Here is a 15623-nt window from a genome sequence, read left to right on the forward strand (position 1 = left end):
GATATAATTTTCTGTATAGTTGTGGAGCTTTGGTTATTCAGTTAGTCACATTTCTAGTTTTCTTTGTGCTAATTTTTCCAACTTTTGAGCTATATGATATTTTTTTTAATAAAAAAAAAATAAAGTTTTAAGCTACTTGCTTGTAGATTCAACTTTGAAGGCTTGAAACTCTTGGGGGACGGAGCCGAGTGAGGGAAATGCGATTTTGATTTATCTAAACATAAAAAATAAAAATTAACGTTTTTTATTTTCAAAAAATTTACAATTTTCCCATTGTTTTTTGTATCTTTTGTAAATATGGTTATTTATAATTTCAAAACTGGATTTTAATGTTATATCTTTCAATTTTTGATAATTTTAGTTTATTTTCATAAAAAATACTGATATAATACTATACATGTAATAATCGATATCAAGTTAGAATTGAGTAGACGTCACGGCAACGTAAAAAAAAAAAAAGAAGCTAATATTGCGAAAACAATACAAAAACAACGGAATACCACAAATTTTTTTTTACAATATAGAATAACAAAACCACAAAAAACAAATATACAGAATCAAAATTATAATAATTAGCGTCACATCAACGTCGAGTCAGAAAAATGTCAAAATTGCAAAAACAATACCAAAGAAAAACGAAATATAACATAAATTTCACAATATAGAATACCAAAATCACAAAAATCAATATACAAAATCAAAATCATGATTTTCTATTTATGAAATTTGATCATCAGTCTTATCAATCATTTGTTGGTACAAAAAACTTTGTACCTCCACCTTAGTTTTGTCACCAAGGGTTGAAAAATTAACGAACCAATCTTTACCTTCATTTAAAAAAATGTATGAATTTAAACTCAATGTTTTGGCACATCTTCCATTTAATGTTATATATGAAATTTAAAAATGAAAACCAAACTCACATTATAAGTATCGCAAAACTCGTTTTTCATCAAAAACAATTTGATTGTATATAGCTTAGACACGTTCGGTGGGTCACTCTATGTTGTACCTACGTAGTATATAGAACACGAAATAACAATATTTAGATAAAAAATTTAAAAAACCGACGTTTTCTTCACGTGTATTTTAAAAAAATCACACTCATTTACTTGCAATTAATTGGTTACCTTTTCCGATCATTTTGGAGCAGTAAAAAAATTTCTGACAAATTATTCCATCTAATATTGGCATTCAAATCTTTAAATTTGTAAGCAAACGACGAGATACTCAACTAAAACCTAACATCCAAGCTAGTTGGGATCCGCGTATGAGTGAAATCAATATTAATGGTTGGGTTATCATCTGAAATCGGGAAAAAGATATATAAGCTTCAATTTGAAAGACACTAATTATTTTACCTTGCAAGGGAACAATATTTGTTCATGATTTTTTTAAAAAAATCAATGCAGTTTTAGTAAGCTAATTAAGAACAAGCGCAGAAAAATCGATATTCTTCCACTTGAGGCTGACAAATAATAATACTTTTTCAGCATGTCCTCCGATTTCATTTAGTTAGCGAAAACTTGTGTGAAACGGTCTCACGAGTCGTATTTTGTGACACAGATATCTTATTTGAGTCATCCATGAAAAATAGTATTTTTTATGCTAAAATTATTACTTTCATTGTGAATATCGATAGAATTAACTTGTCTCACATATAAAAATTCGTAAAAATCTCACAAAAAACCTACTCTCAACAAATATTTGCGCACCTCGATGAACCATATCATATGAGGGCAAAATGAGTAATAATGTTATAATACGAGGATTGAATTGAAAATTAATCTAAAAATGGACCAAGATGAGAAGAACGCAGTTCGAGAGAGAAGCAAAAGATGATCACCACAAATCTTGTGATTTAACCGTTCGTGTCGTGATTTTGTTTGTCGAGCAAGCAGAAGCTAAGGTAATCGCGGGAGATTTTTTTACTGAGAATTCTGAAGTTCCCGCCGGAGCTGCGGCGGAGATCGAGATGTTGTTTCAAGTCGGCGGACAAGGGACACGTCCGACTTTTTTCGAGATGGCGGCAGCTCAGCAGCTTCCGTCCAGTTTACGCGCTGCCCTCACTTACTCCCTCGGCGTATGTGTGTATTCATGCTTGTCAATTCCTCGATTTTTTTTATCAATTTGAATTTTTGGCTTGCCTTTTAGTCTTCATTGGATTGTTTATAGCTGATGCGTTTAATTATTTTTCTTCAATTCTTTGTTGGAAAATATGATACGGCCGCGGAAATGAGTGAGATTTATTATTATAGCGCTACTCATGTTTATGCACTGTTGAATACTCAAATTTTGAACTTAATTTTCCACTCTTCGTTTCTCTGACCCGTGGAAATTGGCGGCACCGTCCAAAAATATGAAATTTACTACCACTTTCTGCAGGTATTGGCCTTAAGAAGACCATTCATCCACAAAATATTAGATTATGAAGATGAGTTTTTCGCCTTGCTTATGATGGTCCTTGAAACTCACAGTTTGCGGACCACAGGTAAATGCCTGTTCTTGGTTCAAATTTTGTGTTTGGCTCTAGTTTGAACGAATTGACATGAAACTATTAAATATTGTATTTATGACTTGAAAACATTTATAATAATTTGGATTTTGCCATTGGGAGGGCATTAATTATCCTTGAGTGACCCATCAGTTTTTAACTGCGAAGTCCTTTTTCTGATGACAGCTCTTATTGATTTGTTACCTTATGTTCCCCCAGATGCTTCTTTTTCGGAGTCTTTGTATGGCTTAAGAAGAAGAGGAGTTGAGATTGTACTTAGGAAGAGCAATGTACCTGCAGACTCCGGTGCTGAAATTCGTCAGACTGGGTTACAGAAGCATCAAAAACTTCTTTCAGTGATGTTTCTGGTGAATATTCTCTCTTAATATTGATTCAGTTTAGGAGATGGACCAATTTGTTTTAACTGGGTTGAGCTAAACTATTATCCTGATTAATTGAAATAGTTGGTTTTTTTAATGGATCCAATGTTTTATTAAACTAGATCATTCACAATCCTTCGATTATGAACTTCTATTGATTAATGTATGATCAATTGATGCTATTGTCATCTTTCTAAACTATGAATATTATGCAGTATCCATAACTTTGAGAGAAACATTCTTAAATCTGCATTCCCCTTTGTAAAGTACAACACATTTTAAGTTGTTAATTGATAAAAGGTGAAGAGTTAATCTTTGGCCTCAAATTTAACCCCTTTTTTCAAAGGAGATCTTAAAAAAATCCTCAGATATAATCATACCAGTATATTGAAAATTGAATAACTCTTACCCATGTAGTCCCACTTTTCAATTTTTTGGGAAAATTCAAGAATCACCCATGTTGACACTCATGTATAGAGGCTCGTCATCAAACTTCTTCCATTTTCAGTATCAGCCTGTTTATGAGGGAACAGGGGAGTTTCCTGAATCTTATAGTGACTCGAATGTATCGGCAATATGTAGTGGGGTTTTAACATCATATTTTTTATATTTAATCCTTTGTTTTATCATTGAGAAGAATGATTTTTTTACTTGGTTTCTATGTCATTTTTTTTCTAGAATCTTGAATGCCAGCAGTTGATAAGTAGGGTGCTTCACCTTGTACTTTGCAGGTTGTATTACCGTATATGAAGTCAAAATTGCAATCTGTTTATGATAAGGACAGGCAAGCTACACTTCAGGCGAGTTTATGGGGGGATAGTGATGAAAGGTATGGTGATAGTGACTACCTTGGCAGAGGCGATGATTTATTTAGGTCAAGGGTCAACTTAGATACCGGAACATCTGCTAGAGTTCGTTGGACCCAGAGGCTGCGGAAGACTGTGGGTGCTTGCTATCCTTGGCTACATGCTGGAACTGAAGGTATTTTTGTTGGGGGGTGGGGGTGGGTTCTATTGTAGAATTTTTTGTTACGCTTTTGTCTATGAGCATAATCTTTCTACATTCTGCAGAATCTCTTGTTGATCATCCTTCTGATAAAGTGCTAATGTTATGTTCTTCAGGATTATCGTTTGCTTATCAGCTATTATATCTTTTGGATGCCACTGGTTTCTACTCTCCAGGATTACATGCACTTGGCATTCATGTTTGTCGAGCCACGGGGCAGGAGCTGGTATTTACTCCCTAAATATGAATTAGTTCTCTGGGTTTACTTACTGTTATTAATACCAGCATCGCTGTATAGTCTATGTCTCTTGAAGTAGCTTGCACATATATTGATTTTTATCCTTCTGAGGGCTAGTCTTAAAGAAATTTATTGCATAGTTGCATGTGATGTCAGAGAAGCATGCCGATCATGCTTGTATGGATAGAAGTTTCATCTGTCATGATTCTGTGCCACTTGCTTCTATTCTAATTCTATCCAAATAGGTCAACAGTCATGATATTCCTGAATTAACGGTTTACTTGATTGTGTGATGCTACTTGGAGTTTTGAAGTTGCATCCTCTTTTCTTTTTGTTGTTGATTCAGTGGTACATTTTATGTCAATGGTCAGCGTGTGTTTTAATTTTACTAGTTCTTGATTAACGAGCCTTGAATTTCAAGGCCATCACATATTCTTAATAGCACTTGATTTTTTCATGCATGAGATTTGTAAATTCAATTTCTTAACCTTTATTTTCACTCTTATATAATAGAATATGTGTCGTTACATCCTTGTATGCCTATGTGCAATCTCTCTGGAGGAAATTCACGTATGTCATGTGTGCCAATTTGCTGAGTTTGTTTTACATAGCTGAGATTATTTCATGTGATTTATAATATTGTCTTATTATTTGAGCCTTTTCTGATGTCAAGATAGATGGATACATCGTCCCAAATTTCAAAAATAAGAAGTCGTGAACGGGAGAGACTTCGTGGCCCCCCTTGGGTAAAGGTACAAGCCAACCTCGTTATTTTATTAGCTTGGCAATTTGCACGTGCTTATTTTAGTTGAGTGACATAACTAGTTATTCGATTTTCCTTTATATGGAACAATTTCATTGAGTCCTGACTAGTTTGAGTTTGTGTAGGGGTAGGGTTTAGATGGAATATTCGGTGGATGTTTTTCCTTTTCCAGAAGTCTATGCTATTCATAGATTTGCATCAAATGCTAATTTTCTTTGACTAATAAAATAGAATATATCTTATATCCTATTATCATAAATTTTAGGCTCCCCCACCAAAGAAAAGTCACTTTTGCTTTGTATTTAGGTTTTTTTATTCAGTTGTACTTGCACCTCAGGCAATACAAGGTGGATTGCTCAGCTGCATATATGCTGTCCTGGACTATGCCCAAACTGGTTTGATTGCATCAGTATTTTTCTTTAAAGTGAGTATCCTTCAGCCTTTCATGACATTTATCATATCCTCTTCGTTTTCTTCATTTAACGTAATTCTTTTTAGAGGATTATTCATGATTTGTTTCTCGGAATTATATCACCTCTCCTGCTCACTCCTATGATTGTTTCTATTTTGGATTATAAAAACATACTTTTTTCATTACCTGGATATAGATGATGGAATGGTGGTATCAGTCTGCGGAGGATAGAATGTCTGCTTCAGCTGTATATCCCCCACCACCACCTCCTATTCCCCCAATGGTCAGTGGCTCTTTCTGAATTAAAATTTCATTTTGCTTAATTTTCCTGGATAATTTGTCATCTATAGAAGGGCGTTCCCGGAGATAAAGGATGTGTTTGGTTGGCATTTTTAAATCAGTTTTCTCAATCTCAATTTGCTGACTAAGTGAAAAGATGTTTAATTTTGGATGCTGTTGCTATTTTGTGAATGATTTTGTTGTTGTTTTGAAAGAAGAAGAGTAAACAAGAAGAGTAAGAAAAAAGCTTTGCTACTGATAGAATAGCTTTTCTTCTTTACAAAATACTGCTATGGAAATCTTGGAACGTGAAGGAAGAAAATTAAAACTTCATGAAAACATTACAATTTAAAACATGATAAATAACTACCCACTAACAAGATGATTATTAAACCACCCACTGACATCATGGGTTTATCATCCCTTGATAAAAAACACGACCAAGAAAATAGGAACGACTTTGAAATATTCAACTAAACAACAGATAAGATTCCACATCAGCCGCCCTAAAGCACTATTCTTAATACACTCCTCCTTGCTTTAGGAGCTGCAAACACCAATTTTTGTTCTCAAGAATTCAAACTTGATAATCGGCAGAGGCTTGGTTAGAATGTCTGCAGCCTGATCTTCAGCTTTGCAATAGACAAGAACCACGTCTCCATCTTTTTGTACTTCCCTCGAGAAGAATAGCTTGATGTTGAAATGTCTAGTTTTCCCATGAAACACAGGATTATGAGAGAGAGAGAGAGCAATAGCAGCTTGGTTGTCGTCAACAAGAATCTCCACGCTTTTCTCTTGATCCAAGTGAAGATCAATTAAAATCTTCCTCAGCCATAAAGCTTGATTAGCAGCAGCTGTTGCAGCAACAAACTCTGCCTCAGCTGTGGATTAAGCGCTACAGGTTCTTGTTTTTTAGAGTTCCATGAAAAAATGCCGGAACCAAATGTGAAACAGTAGCCTGAAGTGCTTTTCATATCATCAAACAGGAACCTCCCCAATCACTGTCTGAAAATCCAACCAACTTGAACTCTTTGTTGCTTTTGAATTTAATTCCAAAATCACTTGTGCCTTTCACATATCTAATCACCCTTTTTGCAGCCTTGAGATATCATTCACTTGCACAGTGCATAAATCGAGACAAAATGCTTACAACATTCAAAATATCAGGCCGAGTTGTTGTGAGATACATCAAGCAACCAATCAAACTTCTAAAATATGCTTGATCAATTTTGTCTGCTCCATCCTCTTTACAGAGCTTTTCCTTTTGGTTCATGGGAGTGCTCATTTCTTTGCATTCTTCAAGTTTAAACTTCTTCAGAATTCTCTTGGCATATTTCTTCTGACAAATGAAGACTTCATGCTCAACATGTTTAATTTCCATTCCAAGAAAGAAGGTCATCAATCCGAGATCTGTCATCTCAAAAACTTCCATCATCTCTTGCTTAAACTTTTGCACAAGACTTGTGTTATTTCCTGTCACAAGCAAATCAGCAACATAAAGTGAGATGTTAAGAATTTCAGCTCCATTGTATTCAGATTTTCTTTTATCAAATCCCAACTTCTGCAAATGTTCGTTAATTCTACTATACCAAGCTCTTGGAGGTTGCTCTATGTAAATCTCCTCGTGAAACCATTTCAAGAATTCCAACTTGACATCAAACTGGTACATTTTCCAATTCTTTTGTGCTACAATGGCGAGTAAGAGCCTGAGGGTAGCGAGTCTAGTAACTGTTGCGAAGGTGTCTGACCACTCCACACCAAATATTTGAGCACATCCTTTGACTACGAGTCTAGCTTTATAATTGTGGTTAAATCAACAACATTAAGCTTGGTTCTATACACCCATTTGACTCCAATTAAGCTTGGTTAAATCCTATAACACAATTTTTAACAGATATATTAACATTCTGTTTGGATGCATAAAATTTTGGATTTGGATTGGATTTGGATTTGGATTTGGAAGTGGAATTGGAATTGAATTTAAAAATCAATGGATTTAGAATTCCATCTTGTGTTTGTTTGAAATTTAAAAATGATATTTAGAATTCATTTCTTGTTTGAAAAAAAAATTGAATTTGGAAATTTAAAATTTTACTAAAATAACTTTAATTATCTTTTACACAATTCAACATTTAAAACATATTATTCACATTATTAAAAAACTGAAAAATTAAAATTAATTTTATTATAATTTTCCCTATACCATTTCAATTATATATTTGTATTATATAAACTAAGTAAACTCTTATATAATTAATTAACTACTTATAATGAACACAAAATTATTTATTAAAATAATCAAACATAACATCTAAATATTTAAATTTAAATTCTACGAAATAAATTTCAAAATTAAATATTCAACCATATCCTAATTTATAAATAGAAAAATAAATTATTATTGAATAAAGAATTGTTCAATATTAATGACAACTATAAGAATAGATCTCAAGAATCAAATATGCAAAATAAAATATAAATAAATTTGTCATTTAATCCAATCATGACATATAAAGATAGTAGAAGGATAATAATTAAAAAAAATTGTTATGGATATTTTTTAGGTTTATTCAAATCCAAATCCCATCAAATTTGACCAATTTTGAAAAGATTTGTTTATACACAATGAAATCCAGTCGAATCCCTTAGAATCCAATTCTATTTTTAAAATTCCAACTAACCAAACAGTTAAAACCAGCATTTACAAATCCAAATCCTCACGAATCCCTCCAAATCCTTACTTCCAAAGATAGTGCAAGTGTGCCGAGCTTTTTTATGTACCCCAGGATCATAAAGTGACATTTAATGTCCTTTGTCATACTAACAAACTTAATATTAGTGAATAAATCTCCATGGACGAAGAATGAGCTCCACAAAATCAGAAACACGTATATTGAAAAATGATTTGGAAAAACCGTGTACAACCATTACAACTAGTCCTATTTATAGTAAAATGACAAGTAATAGAAGAAAGCGTATTCCCGCATACATACAAAAAGCGTGTATTAACAACAACAACTATTCTAATACTCCCCCTCAAGATGAAGAATGAATATTGTGAATAGCCATCTTGGATAGAAGCTCTCGAAACCGTGTAGGAAGAAGAGACTTTGTAAACAAATCAGCAAGTTGCAAATTTGAGGCCACATAGAGCACTTTAATAATTCCAGCCTGTAATTTTTCCTGCACCACATGACAATCTATCTCGATATGTTTAGTACGCTCATGAAACACAGGATTAGATGCAATGTGCAACGCTGCGTGGTTATCACAAAATAAAGGTACTGGAGTATCACAACATACTTGAAAGTCATTGAGTAATGACAGCAACCAAACCACCTCACATGTTGCATTCGCCATTGAACGATATTCCGCTTCGGAAGATGATCTGGAGACGGTATGCTGTTTCTTCGATTTCCAAGATATCAATGACTCTCCCAGAAGAACGCAGAAACCAGAAATCGAACGTCTTGTATCAGGGCAAGTTGCCCAATCAGAATCAGAAAATAAACTCAGCTTGAGACTGGATGAGGAGCTGTAGAACAGGCCTTGGCCTACTGTCCCCTTAACATATTTGAGTACGGAATATATAGCTTGTAAGTGTGTGTCTCTTGGCTTTGAAACAAACTGACTTAGCTTGTTAACTGAGTATGCTAAGTCAGGACGTGTTACAGTAAGGTAAAGAAGTCTACCCACAAGACGTCTGTATATGGAAGGATCAGGAAGTAACTCACCTTCTTCCTCGTTGAGCTTCAAGCCTACATCTAACGGCGTAGTGCGTGGCTTACATCCAGTGAGGCCGGTATCCGCAAGCAATTGAAGAGCCTAGTGCCGTTGACATATAGAAATGCCTTGTAATGAACGTGCTACTTAAATTCCAAGAAAGTATTTGAGATCACCCAAATCTTTTAGCTTAAATTGACTGTCCAGAAATGTCTTTAAAATAGCAGTTTCTTCCTTATTGTTGGTGGCGATAACTATATCATCCACATATACTACCAATGCTAGAAACACTTCTCCACGTTTGCGAATGAACAATGAGTTATCTGCATGAGATTGAACAAATCCAATACGGAGTAATGTGGAAGAAAATTTGGCAAACCATTGTCTCGAGGCTTGCTTCAAACCATACAAAGACTTGTGCAATTTGCAAACGGCATTCAAAGGTAAAGACTCCCCCTGTCGTTGATACCCCGGTGGCAACGACATATACACCTCTTCAGATAAATCACCATGCAAGAATGCATTATTCACATCAAGTTGTGTTAAAAACCAGCCATGGATAGACGCTAAGGCCAATAAAGTTCTCACCGTTACCATCTTTGCAACAGGGGAAAAGGTCTCAAGAAAGTCAAGACCTTCTTGTTGTGTGTAGCCCTTAGCTACGAGCCTGGCCTTATAACGTTCCAAGCGACCATCAGCAAGGAATTTTGCTTTATATACCCACCTACAGCCTACAACACGCTTGTTAGGTGGCAAAGATACAATGGACCAAGTCCCATTTCGTTCCAAAGCTCTCAATTCTTCAGTCATGGCTTGTCTCCATTCAGGCTGCACAACAGCCTGAGAAAAGGTAGTTGGTTCGACAACAGAGGATATAGCATGAACAAAAGATTTATGAGCTGGGGACAAACGATGATCACCGAGGGTGAAAGACATCGGATGAGCAGTACAGGTAAAAGAAGAAAAAGCAGTGGTATAGCAATGATAATCACTCAAATGACTTGGAGATTTGATGATTCTGTTGGAACGAGTGGAATGTATTGGAGTATCTTGAGTAGAAACATGAGTAGAATCAATTTGTGTTGGCAACACATTATCAAAGAAAAAATCTAAATGTGAAGAGGTCAATTCATTGTGGAAAGGGAAGATGGTTTCATGAAAAACCACATCACGAGAAATGTACATCTCGTTTGTATCAAGGTTGAGAAGTTTGTATGCCTTAAAACCCAATGGATAACCCAAAAACACAGACTTAATGGCACGAGGTGAAAACTTAGTACGATGGCTCAAGAGGGTGGAACCATAACATAGGCAACCAAAGACCTTAAAGTGAGAATAAGATGGTGGTTTAGAATTCAATATTTCGAATGAAGTTTTATGTGAAAGTCGAGGAGAGGGTGTGCGATTAATCAAATAAACCGCGGTCTGAACACAATCACTCCAATATACTAAGGGAATGCATGACTGAAAAAGTAAAGCATGAGCCACATTAAGTATATGTTGATGTTTTCTTTCCACAACTGAATTTTGTTGTGGGCATTCAACACATGAATGCTGAGACATGATACCTTCACTACGGAAGAAAGGCGTAAAATCTAGCTCAGAAGCATTATCTGCCCGAACAGCCTTGATCTTGCGTTCAAATTGGGTGAAGATCATTTTAAAGAAAATGGGAAATATGCTAGAGACATCAGATTTAGCTTTGAGGAAATAAACCCAAGTGAATCGTGAATGATCATCCACAATAGTAAGAAAGTATCTATAACCTTCAACACTTATAGTAGAAAATGGACCCCAAATGTCAAGATGTACTAGATCAAACAAACTGTCACTAACCAAATTATTCGAGGTAAAAGGTAAACGTTTCTGCTTAGACAATGGACAAACATCACAAGTAAAATCTTTTGCTGGACATGAGGACTCAAGGGATAAGTCTTTGCCTATGACAGATAGTCTGGAAAAAGATGGATGACCCATTCTAAAATGCCAAAGTTTACATTGGGTTAAGGAAACATTACAAACAGTAGACAATGGTGAAGGATCTTGTGATGCCAAGCTGGAGCTGGTTAATACATATAGGTTGCCAACTCGTTTACCCATCCCAATCATCTTGTTCTCTTTGAGTGCCTGGATTTAACAAGAGTCAGAAGAAAACGAAACTGAGCAGGGAAAAGTAGCTGTGAGTGAACTAATTGACAACAAGTTGAAGTGAAATTGAGGAACAAATAGAACATTCTCCAGCACAAGATCACAGGACAGATGAACTGAACCAATATGTGTGGCTGGTGCAGTAGAATTGTTAGGCAACGTGACAGTGGAATTAAGAGATACATATGAAGAGAAGGACGATAAAGAACAACAAATATGATGGGTTGCCCCTGTATCCAACACCCAATCACAGTTTAGTATTGAAGTAAAAGCAAAGGATAAAGGATTTATACCACTGAAACAAGAAACAGAAGGCTCATGCTGTTGTGCAACTGAATTAGATCCATATCCAAGTTGAAGTTGAGAACTAAGAAATGCAATGAGCTGTTTGCAATGTTCCGGACTAAGTGAATCACCCAAACCATTGGAGCCCTTGTCACTGGAACGGCAGACTGGAACAGCATCAGTAGAGACAGAAGTAGAAGCTTTAACTTGATTAACTCGATTTCGCTCTTCGTTTTGTTTTTGTTTGTACTTGGGATGACTAGGTGGATACCCATGGAGTTGATAACACTTGTCAGCTGTGTGTCCTGTGTAATGGCAGTAAGAGCACACCATTGGTTTATCATTTTTATTTCCTTTACCATGTGGAGATCCTTTAACAAAAGCTGCAGCAAAGGATTGGTTCTGCATGGAAGACTGTGGATTAGCAAAACCAGAACCTCCATAAGCATCTTTATGTATTGATCTTTGTCTTTCCTCCTGAATTACAAGTGAAAAAATCTTAGACATAACCGGAAGCGGATCCATCATCAAAATTTGAGCTCGAATTTGAGCATATGAGTCATTTAATCCCATCAGAAATTGTAAGACACAATCCTGATTTTGATAGTTCATCCATTCTTTCACTGAACCACACGTACATACAGAAACAGGTTGGAAATCCTTCAATTCATCCCAAAGAGTTCTCATACGAGTATAATACCCACTGATATCCATCGATCCTTGTTGTAAACCATTTAGGAGCTTTTTAATCTGAAATATACGTGGGGCATTGCTTTGATGAAAGCGATCCCGTAGATCAGTCCAAATTGCACTCGCAGTAGCAATATACATCAAACTATCCGCAATTTCACGGGAAACCGAATTAAGGATCCAGGATATAACCATGCTATTACAGCGGATCCAAGCACTATACAACAAATCCTCAATTGGAGGACACACAGACGTACCATCGACGAAACTCAATTTATTCTTTGCCGTCAATGCCATAGTCATCGCACAACTCCAGGTATTGTAATTGTTACTTGAGAGAGGATGAGACACGAGAACCAGACCAGGATGATCTCCATTTTGCAAATAGAAGAGACTGCCAGAATCCTCGAGCACAATTCTTTGACCTTGACCTTGATTGGTGTTAGAACCTTGAGCATTTGAATTTGGAGCACCTCTCGCCATGGAGAAAGGACAGAATTACTGCGGATTAACCTGGCTCTGATACCATATTAGTGAATAAACCTCCATGGACGAAGAATGAGCTCCACAAAATCAGAAACACGTATATTGAAAAATGATTTGGAAAAACCGTGTACAACCATTACAGCTAGTCCTATTTATAGTAAAATGACAAGTAATAGAAGAAAGCGTATTCCCGCATACATACAAAAAGCGTGTATTATTAACAACAACAACTATTCTAATACTTAATTCCGTGCTTTGCAAATTGAATTTTGTTACCATACAGGTTGCAAAGGATGGAATCCCTCTTCCCACAGACAAGACATCATGCCCTTTATGCTCACAAAAGCGCGCCAATCCATCAGTATTGACAGCTTCAGGATTTGTTTTCTGCTATACTTGCATATTTAAATATGTCACTCAGGTGAGACTCCTTTAAATTTGGCCTTGTTTTTCAGCGTGAAGATTTAAAGCTGTTTTATGGTTTCCGAAAATGGCATAAGCATAACCTCTGGATTGAGAATCGACATCTTCTTTGGATTATAGTTAGTTTTACCATATTATTTTACCAGTAGATTGGAAAATGACCAGCTTTGAGATTATTTAAATGATTACGTCTAAATGAAGTTTCAGTCCATTTTATGAATAAGTAAAAAGTGTAATTTTCTCACAAAAAATCTCATTCAAATGCTTGATATCATAATGCTCCTCTCTCTCTTATTCATTACCTTTTCTAATGCGGTATTTTCCTATTAGTAGTCTTACATGTTTTCTGCATTTTGCATCGTTACTCTGGTAAATTCATTGTTCTCGTGGTCGCAGTACAAGCGTTGTCCGGTTACATTGATGCCTGCTACGGTAGACCTTATCAGAAGGCTTTTTCATGATATATAGAAACTGGGAAAGGCAATGTAATACCGGAAATCGGTGGGGTTGTTGAATTTCTTCCATAACCTACCAAGAATCATATTTTTTCCATGAATGGGGAGAATTTTCTGTGTACTACATATTGTTAAGGTATGCAATCATAGTGCAAAAAATAATCCTATTTTATATTCTGAAAGTTGAAGAAGTTCCAGCAATTAAATAAAACAAGTACCATCTTCACTATGTTACAGTAGATGAGTTTGATAAAATAGATGATTGTGGTGTAGGAGTAAGTCTGCTAAAATGACAATATATCTAAATTTTTTTTAAAAATGATATAAATTATTAAAAAAATATAATTAACAAAAAATTTCCATACCTAGTTAATTATTTTAATTTATTATAATAAATCAAACAAAATATATCTTTAAAATTCTTGGTTTTAATTACTTTTTACAAACTATTTAAATAAAAATTATTTAACATCAAAGAATAGTTTACGGAAAAAATAATTTATTCTCCTAAATTTGCTCATACGATTGTTACTATATTTATAGACACGCACGCTTCAGTTCATTACATGGTCAATCAAATATTAAGTAGGAATTGATATTGTGTGTCTTAAAGTTAAATAAAAATTAAGATAATTTTAATTCATCATTGAAAATTATATCTAATAAAATTGAAAAATCGATCCTTTATTGTGTGAAGTTAGAAAATGTTTTATGTTTTTTTAGAATAAAAATATCAGATTTGGTACAAAGCACTCATTTATGGATAAAAATAATTCAAACAATTATTTAGTTTAGAGTCTTTAGGCTGAAAGACATGTTATGATTTCCAACTAGATTACAGCCAACAATTTAGGCCCACCAAACAAAAATCGGGTGTATATATGTGATATTTATTAATTTTGTTTCTTCCCCAATTCTACTATTCGAATTTTTTTCCCAAATTTAAATATTATATTCTTTGAATTTCATTTTATATATTTTCAATTTTTTTTAAACAAACCTATACCTAAAAATCACTCATCTTTGTGTAGGTTATACCATATCTCCTGTCACAACTTTATTGGCAAGATTACCGCCCTTAGCAAACAAGGGTGGGTTGGTCTTTCATCATTTTTAAAAAATAAAAATAAAAATAAACATAAAATATGGAAAGGATGTAATATTATTCCTTCTGATATTATGTGCATTAAATTAAATGTTGGCCGTAAATAAGCCTTAAATTATATACAATAATAATAGTATTGTTAAGTAACTGATACGTTAAATTCATTACAAATAACGTAAGGAGGACCACCCTGTCTTTGAGATCCCATTGTTTGAAATAACATATCAATTGGAATGCACACACATAATTATTCGAGTGACTTTTATTGAATAATTTGTGGGATAAATAATAATTTTATATTAGAATTAACAACTTTCTGATTTTTCGAAGTTATCACTTTCTTCTTTGTATTTTTATTTTTTCAATATATGATCTCACAAATACTAAATACTAATGTACGATAAAATTTTGTGTAAATACAATATGATCGTTGTAATTTTTCTCTCTCTCAAATTTTATGTATGTTAGTACTTTGTTTTAATATAAAACTGATCTCACAAATACTTAATTTATTTGAGGTGTAAAAGGGAAGGCATTATATATATGCTATGATTGGGAATTGTTGTGGTACCACCAATGCTTTCACCAGTTCATCCACATAAAAAGCCTCAACTTTATTCATACTTTATCGTGTTTCAATTTCAATTATATAAAATATAATATATTTCCATTTTACATCAATCCAAAAGTTTAGATGATAATCTAAAATAATCGATATATATATATATATATATATA

At 34.3% G+C, this 15623-nt stretch overlaps 1 protein-coding gene across 2 annotated transcripts; it reads left to right on the plus strand.

The window, feature by feature from the left end:
• The first annotated feature begins 1761 nt into the window (after window positions 1–1761).
• Window positions 1762–13995, plus strand: LOC142548803 (peroxisome biogenesis protein 12). 2 transcript variants are annotated; one of them, XM_075657337.1, is made up of 10 exons: window positions 1763–2083; window positions 2386–2491; window positions 2714–2862; window positions 3606–3855; window positions 3996–4105; window positions 4795–4869; window positions 5218–5304; window positions 5489–5575; window positions 13187–13324; window positions 13723–13995. In XM_075657337.1, the coding sequence occupies exons 1-10, from the start codon at window positions 1805–1807 to the stop codon at window positions 13792–13794; spliced, it is 1353 nt and encodes a 450-aa protein (XP_075513452.1). In that variant the 5' UTR covers window positions 1763–1804; the 3' UTR covers window positions 13795–13995. The 2 variants fall into 2 exon arrangements, with proteins under 2 accessions (XP_075513453.1, XP_075513452.1); XM_075657338.1 differs by lacking the exons at window positions 13187–13324; window positions 13723–13995 and adding an exon at window positions 6300–6471 and having other exon boundaries at window positions 1762–2083.
• Window positions 13996–15623: the final 1628 nt, after the last annotated feature.

The sequence above is a fragment of the Primulina tabacum genome, chromosome 6 (assembly GCF_025594145.1).
Source record: "Primulina tabacum isolate GXHZ01 chromosome 6, ASM2559414v2, whole genome shotgun sequence".
Classification (NCBI taxonomy): domain Eukaryota; kingdom Viridiplantae; phylum Streptophyta; class Magnoliopsida; order Lamiales; family Gesneriaceae; genus Primulina; species Primulina tabacum.

Excerpts from the sequence above, each read along its gene's own strand:
- LOC142548803 (XM_075657337.1), top strand. The coding sequence starts at position 1,805 with ATGAGAAGAACGCAGTTCGAGAGAGAAGCAAAAGATGATCACCACAAA. Across the intron at positions 3,856-3,995 it reads GCTACATGCTGGAACTGAAG|GATTATCGTTTGCTTATCAG; the intron begins GTATTTTTGTTG and ends TATGTTCTTCAG. Across the intron at positions 13,325-13,722 it reads TATTTAAATATGTCACTCAG|TACAAGCGTTGTCCGGTTAC; the intron begins GTGAGACTCCTT and ends TCGTGGTCGCAG.